We start from the raw sequence: 7,636 nt of genomic DNA, 5'->3' as shown, positions 1-7,636 counted from the left end.
ATTGGGTGATTTACAACTATTAAAAATATAGAATTGATTCTGAAATCTTGTCACTAAAAATCTTAAGAGTATTTTAAACTTTTTTTGGGAAATCCAAAATATTTAACATACTTGTCACTTGTTCAAAAATAATTGTAAACATCCCCTACTTGCCACGATTCTGCCGCTCTTTTCCGTTTTGCTCTACGTCGCTCCATTGCAGAGATATTAAAATTTTATGCTTTTGGAGTGCGGTATGTGAAATGTCTGCTTGTAGCACAAATGGGCATTTAAGGTTAAATACCTTGTAAAATCCCTGAGTTTCCTTGATTGTGATGCGCTTTTCCTTTTTGCTCTATGTCGCTTCATTGCAGAGATATTAAAATGTGATGCTTTTGGAGCGCAGTATGTGAAATCTCTGCTTGTAATGTAACTGGGTGTTTCTTCAGAGTCTTCTCTTTCATCCCTCATTCTCAGCTGCTGCCAGTCACAGCTGGGCAGCTAATCTAGTAGTCTCAAATGCTGCCGAACTATGCTTGGCAGCATCTGAGAGTGGAGGATGAAAGAGAAGACTCTGAAGAAACAGCCAGTTGCACAACAAGCAGAGATTTCACATAGTGTGCTCCAAAAACAATAAATGTGAATATCTCTGCAATGGAGCGACGCAGAGCAAAAAGGAAGAGTGTCAGAATTAGGGGAACTCAGGGATTTTAGAAGGTATTTAACCCTAAGCAACGCCCAGTTGCACAACAAGCAGAGATTTCACATATTGTGCTCCAAAAACATTTAATGTGATATCTCTGCAATGGAGCGATGCAGAGCAAAAAGGAAAAGAGCGTCAGAATTAGGGGAACTCATGGATTTTAGAAGGTATTTAACCCTAAGAAACCCCCAGTTGCACAACAAGCAGAGATTTCATATAGTGTGCTCCAAAAACAATAAATGTGATATCTCTGCAATGGAGCATTGCGGAACAAAAAGGAAAAGAGCTGCAGAATCAGGGAAACTCAGGGATTTTACAAGGTATTTAACCCTAACACCCAGTTGCACTACAAGAAGAGATTTCACATACTGTGCTCCAAAAGCAATAAATGTGATATCTCTGCAATGGAGCATCGCAGAGCAAAAAGGAAAACAGCGTCAGATTTAGGGAAACTTGGGGATTTTACAAGGTATTTAACCCAAATTATTTGATCAAATGACAGGTCCTTTTCATGTAATTTTTTTTTTAAAAAGTTGTGTCTGTGAATTCGGCCCACTTTACACAAAGACATCACTCGTCCTTTCCTGGGACACTGTGAATGAGAGGCACAAAGAGGTTGGATGGTACAAAAATAACACTGTTAAGAGTGTGAGACATAAGGAATGTTGGAGAATGGAGGCAATTTCCACCCCTGTTAAGTTTTTGTTTAGGAACAGGAGTAAGATTATACTAAGGCTAGTCCTAACACAATCTAAAATTGTGCCAAGTTGTAATGCCCCGCTATACTCCACATTTTTTTTTAAAGGTCCATTTTTTTTTGGTTGGGTTGTAAACCCAGCAGGAGACCATTGCTTCCAACTTAAGGCCCAATGCATATGGTCTACTAACTATTTTTAAGATCTTCCACGCCAAGTAGGGGTTCCTTGGAGCACAGTGGCTAATGGCTCTGCCTCTTGTAACCAGGACTGCCTCAGTACCTCCTCCAATGAGAATCTTCCTTAAGTCTTTCACGGTTTCAGACAACGAGGGACATCCTGTTTGGAAAATCACCCTGCGAAAAATAATAAACAGTAAGATATGAACATGACAAAAATGGAGAACAAAAATGATTAACCTGTCCCTGTCTTTGGTCCAAGACCCCAACTAATTGCCCCCTCCCAAAATTTTTGAATTTACTAATTTAGAATAGGACATCGTAAAGTACATTTCTACACGAGAGAGTCACAAAAACAAGGAGGAAACAAAGGGCAGGTCTTAGACCGGACAAATGATCCATGGCATGCATAGATGGAAGGACAAGATGACGTATGGAGTGGAGTGTCTTATGTCGGAAGAATGGATAAAAATTTTTTGCTTGTACAAAATTGGATGTTTTCCCTCAAACTTTGTGTAAAAAAACCCCAAAAACACACAAAACTACAAGGAGAGAATGTAATTATTAAGGAATAAAGGAAACCACCCGTCTGTTTTTGATTTTTTAAACTTTTTTTTTCTTTTCGATTTAATACATTTCAAAAAGTTTTATACATTAAATAAAAAAAGCTGCCACATTTACATGTTCGTGTAAATAAATTTGGGAACAAAAATAATTAGCAGCAGCGACACAAACAGTTTAATATCTGTACAAGTCTAGAATATTTTTTGCTTTTTTTTATTATTATTGTTGCAAAAAAAAAATAGACTTCTGGTGAAGTGACTTTAAAATTCAGAGTCTTTTTTTTGGAACTGCACAGACAATGCGGCATTAAACTTTTTGACTTTTTTTTTTGTTTCTACAACATTTCATTCTTAGTTCCGTCACATCAATAATATAACCACAAAAAAAGAAAATCATCCTAAAAAAAAAAAAAGTGGAACCACCCGAAACGCCCACATTTGTAGCTTTTATTAGTGGTTTACAAAGATTTTTTTTTTAACTCAAACATGTATCCCAATTTCAACCATGCCTGCACAAGACAAGTTACATCTGGAGCTGAATATACAGAATAAATATATATTTATATATAAAAAAAGACATAATTAACCACTCATTGTCCATAGCCCATGTTTTTTTCTTGTGTTATTTTTGATTTATTTTTTCGACAAACCCGAAAAAGGGGACAAAAAAGTCCTGGTTTCGAAATATGGTCAAACAGGAGCTGCCTTTCTACAGCATGCGTTTCCCAATTAGTATCATGTTAATGGTCCACCGACATTGTGTAATCAAGTATCATGTTAATGGTCCACCGACATTGTGTAATCAAGTATCATGTTAATGGTCCACCGACATTGTGTAATCAAGTATCATGTTAATGGTCCACCGACATTGTGTAATAGTGTCCTCACACACACACATCCTACCCAAGTTTTTGTTAAATTTTTGACAAAGCCCGCCAACCCCATTTGGCTTGTGACCCATTCATGTAAAAAAAGAAGGCTTTTCTCACTGTTTTACTTGGTTGGTCCTTTTTCTTCCTCTTGTCGGAGGCGCTGAGATAGGAGTGTTCTCTTGAGCGAAAGGGGAGAGCCCTGGCAAGCTCTCTCTCGCAGTACGGCGGAAGCGAGTCTTCTTCCTCGACTTTGTGATCTTTGCCGTCTCCCGTCTTGAACGTTGGAGATCGACCGTAGCTGCGACTTGAATTTTGCCGCAAGCTGAGTTTGGACGGGGTTATGCAGGCTTCCTCGATACCCCTCGATTTCCTTTCAAGAACACTGCTAAGGTATGCGTCGTCGTAACTCTGCCCCATCCGGGATATCCTTTTGGGCAGATGCTTGTCCTCTGGGGCTCGTATCCTAGACGGGCTGAAGGACCAGCCTCTTTCGGTATCTGAAAACAGTTCCCTGCCGTGGTTTCTCTTTCCATAGTAGTCATCGGTTGAGCTGTCCTGGTATAGGGATCTTCCTCTCAACTCGGACCTCTCGAACCTTGGTCCTGTCCCGGGGCCTCGGCTGTCGGATCTGCGGGACCTTTGTTTATATGAGTCTGTGTATTGAGCTAACTCGTCCGTAGAGATGGCTTGGACTGCCATGGGGAAGGCTTTTCTTTCTAACACCTCCGATGTTGGCCTTTGAAGGCTGAAAAATTAAACAAAATTTAGAATGGGGTAACAGATATGAACAAATCTTAAACACCCAGTAAAGGGAATCTGTCACCAAGTTTTTGCCATATTGTAAAGGTTCCAGCGATGTGTCCCTTACAAGGCTGGTTTCTGTAGTTTTCTAAAATCACTGTTTTATCAGCAGGAGGTTATCCTTAGAGGACTACTAACCCTGCTGCCCGGAAGTCCTCCATACTGATAACATCTGTGTAACTACTCGCCCCACCACTGATTGGCAGCTTTCTGTGTACACTGTGCACGAGCACAGGCTGTCAATAATGGTGTGGGTGGGGTGATCGAGAGCTCAGCATTCAGAGAACTGATAGATCTGCGGCAGATAAATCACTGATAGTATTAACTGCAAGCAGCCCAATAAGTGACACATGGCTGGAATCAGGGTCTCCACATCATGCTGTTCTCAATGGTCTAAAAAAACCTGGTGACAAATGATCTTTAAAGGGAAACTAATACATTATATCATATAAATAAGACTCCCCCTTATCTCATACATTAATTATATATGTTTCAATGTTGTTAATAGGTATTAACATTTTTGTGTAGAATTTTTTTTCTATATATGAATTTAGAGTCACTGTGTACATACATTACATTACTGATCCTGTACTGATCCTGAGTTACATCCTGTATTATACTCCAGAGCTGCACTCACAATTCTGCTGGTGCAGTCACTGTGTATATACATTACTGATCCCGAGTTACCTCCTGTATTATACTCCAGAGCTGCACTCACTATTCTGCTGGTGCAGTCACTGTGTACATACATTACTGATCCTGAGTTACACACTGTATTATACTCCAGAGCTGCACTCACTATTCTGCTGGTGCAGTCACTGTGTACATACATTACATTACTGATCCTGAGTTACATCCTGTATTATACTCCAGAGCTGCACTCACTATTCTGGTGGTGCAGTCACTGTGTACATACATTACTGATCCGGGTTACATCCTTTATTATACTCCAGAGCTGCACTCACTATTCTGCTGGTGCAGTCACTGTGTACATACATTGCATTACTGATCCTGAGTTACCTCCTGTATTATACTCCAGAGCTGCACTCACTATTCTGCTGGTGCAGTCACTGTGTACATACATTACTGATCCTGAGTTACATCCTGTATTATACTCCAGAGCTGCACTCACTATTCTGCTGGTGCAGTCACTGTGTACATACATTACATTACTGATCCTGAGTTACCTCCTGTATTATACTCCAGAGCTGAACTCACTATTCTGCTGGTGCAGTCACTGTGTACATACATTACTGATCCTGAGTTACACACTGTATTATACTCCAGAGCTGCACTCACTATTCTGCTGGTGCAGTCACTGTGTACATACATTACATTACTGATCCTGAGTTACATCCTGTATTATACTCCAGAGCTGCACTCACTATTCTGCTGGTACAGTCACTGTGTATATACATTACATTACTGATCCTGAGTTACCTCCTGTATTATACTCCAGAGCTGCACTCACTATTCTGCTGGTGCAGTCACAGTGTACATAGATTACATTACTGATCCTGAGTTACCTCCTGTATTATACTCCAGAGCTGCGCTCACTATTCTGCTGGTGCAGTCACAGTGTACATAGATTACATTACTGATCCTGAGTTACCTCCTGTATTATACTCCAGAGCTGCACTCACTATTCTGCTGGTGCAGTCACAGTGTACATAGATTACATTACTGATCCTGAGTTACCTCCTGTATTATACTCCAGAGCTGCACTCACTATTCTGCTGGTGCAGTCACAGTGTACATAGATTACATTACTGATCCTGAGTTACCTCCTGTATTATACTCCAGAGCTGCACTCACTATTCTGCTGGTGCAGTCACTGTGTACATACATTACTGATCCTGAGTTACACACTGTATTATACTCCAGAGCTGCACTCACTATTCTGCTGGTACAGTCACTGTGTACATACATTACATTACTGATCCTGAGTTACACACTGTATTATACTCCAGAGTTGCACTCACTATTCTGCTGGTACAGTCACTGTGTACATACATTACATTACTGATCCTGAGTTACACACTGTATTATACTCCAGAGCTGCACTCACTATTCTGCTGGTGCAGTCACTGTGTACATACATTACATTCCTGATCCTGAGTTACCTCCTGTATTATACTCCAGAGCTGCACTCACTATTCTGCTGGTGCAGTCACTGTGTACATACATTACTGATCCTGAGTTACATCCTGTATTATACTCCAGAGCTGCACTCACTATTCTGCTGGTGCAGTCACTGTGTACATACATTACTGATCCTGAGTTACCTCCTGTATTATACTCCAGAGCTGCACTCACTATTCTGCTGGTGCAGTCACTGTGTACATACATTACTGATCCTGAGTTACATCCTGTATTATACTCCAGAGCTGCACTCACTATTCTGCTGGTGCAGTCACTGTGTACATACATTACATTACTGATCCTGAGTTACACACTGTATTATACTCCAGAGTTGCACTCACTATTCTGCTGGTACAGTCACTGTGTACATACATTACATTACTGATCCTGAGTTACACACTGTATTATACTCCAGAGCTGCACTCACTATTCTGCTGGTGCAGTCACTGTGTACATACATTACTGATCCTGAGTTACCTCCTGTATTATACTCCAGAGTTGCACTCACTATTCTGCTGGTGCAGTCACAGTGTACATACATTACATAACAGATCCTGAGTTACCTCCTGTATTATACTCCAGAGCTGCACTCACTATTCTGCTGGTACAGTCACTGTGTACATACATTACATTACTGATCCTGAGTTACACACTGTATTATACTCCAGAGTTGCACTCACTATTCTGCTGGTACAGTCACTGTGTACATACATTACATTACTGATCCTGAGTTACACACTGTATTATACTCCAGAGCTGCACTCACTATTCTGCTGGTGCAGTCACTGTGTACATACATTACATTCCTGATCCTGAGTTACCTCCTGTATTATACTCCAGAGCTGCACTCACTATTCTGCTGGTGCAGTCACTGTGTACATACATTACTGATCCTGAGTTACATCCTGTATTATACTCCAGAGCTGCACTCACTATTCTGCTGGTGCAGTCACTGTGTACATACATTACTGATCCTGAGTTACCTCCTGTATTATACTCCAGAGCTGCACTCACTATTCTGCTGGTGCAGTCACTGTGTACATACATTACTGATCCTGAGTTACATCCTGTATTATACTCCAGAGCTGCACTCACTATTCTGCTGGTGCAGTCACTGTGTACATACATTACTGATCCTGAGTTACCTCCTGTATTATACTCCAGAGCTGCACTCACTATTCTGCTGGTGCAGTCACTGTGTACATACATTACTGATCCTGAGTTACCTCCTGTATTATACTCCAGAGTTGCACTCACTATTCTGCTGGTGCAGTCACTGTGTACATACATTACTGATCCTGAGTTACATCCTGTATTATACTCCAGAGTTGCACTCACTATTCTGCTGGTGCAGTCACTGTGCACATACATTACATTACTGATCCTGAGTTACATCCTGTATTATACTCCAGAGCTGCACTCACTATTCTGCTGGTGCAGTCACAGTGTACATACATTACATTACTGATCCTGAGTTACATCCTGTATTATACTCCAGAGCTGCACTCACTATTCTGCTGATGCAGTTACTGTGTACATACATTACTGATCCTGAGTTACCTCCTGTATTATACTCCAGAGCTGCACTCACTATTCTGCTGGTGCAGTCACTGTGTACATACATTACATTACTGATCCTGAGTTACATCCTGTATTATACTCCAGAGTTGCACTCACTATTCTGCTGGTGCAGTCACTGTGT

The 7,636-nt window shown here is 40.8% G+C and overlaps 1 protein-coding gene across 4 annotated transcripts in view; it reads right to left on the bottom strand.

The window, feature by feature from the left end:
- Positions 1-432: 432 nt before the first annotated feature.
- ILDR2 (immunoglobulin like domain containing receptor 2) overlaps positions 433-7,636 on the bottom strand; it is a 260,966-nt gene continuing 253,762 nt past the window's right edge. For 2 of the 4 annotated variants that reach the window (XM_075334918.1, XM_075334920.1), the window contains 2 exons: positions 3,109-3,736; positions 433-1,733 (listed from right to left, as the gene is read on the bottom strand). In XM_075334918.1, coding sequence (XP_075191033.1) covers positions 1,698-1,733; positions 3,109-3,736 — 664 coding nt within the window. In that variant the 3' untranslated portion in view covers positions 433-1,697. Of the gene's footprint in view, positions 1,734-2,015; positions 3,737-7,636 lie in introns of those variants that run through there. The other 2 variants (XM_075334919.1, XM_075334917.1) reach the window with 2 other exon arrangements.

Source organism: Anomaloglossus baeobatrachus, chromosome 2, assembly GCF_048569485.1.
Source record: "Anomaloglossus baeobatrachus isolate aAnoBae1 chromosome 2, aAnoBae1.hap1, whole genome shotgun sequence".
Classification (NCBI taxonomy): Eukaryota; Metazoa; Chordata; class Amphibia; order Anura; family Aromobatidae; genus Anomaloglossus; species Anomaloglossus baeobatrachus.
This window is presented reverse-complemented; position numbering and strand designations above follow the sequence as displayed.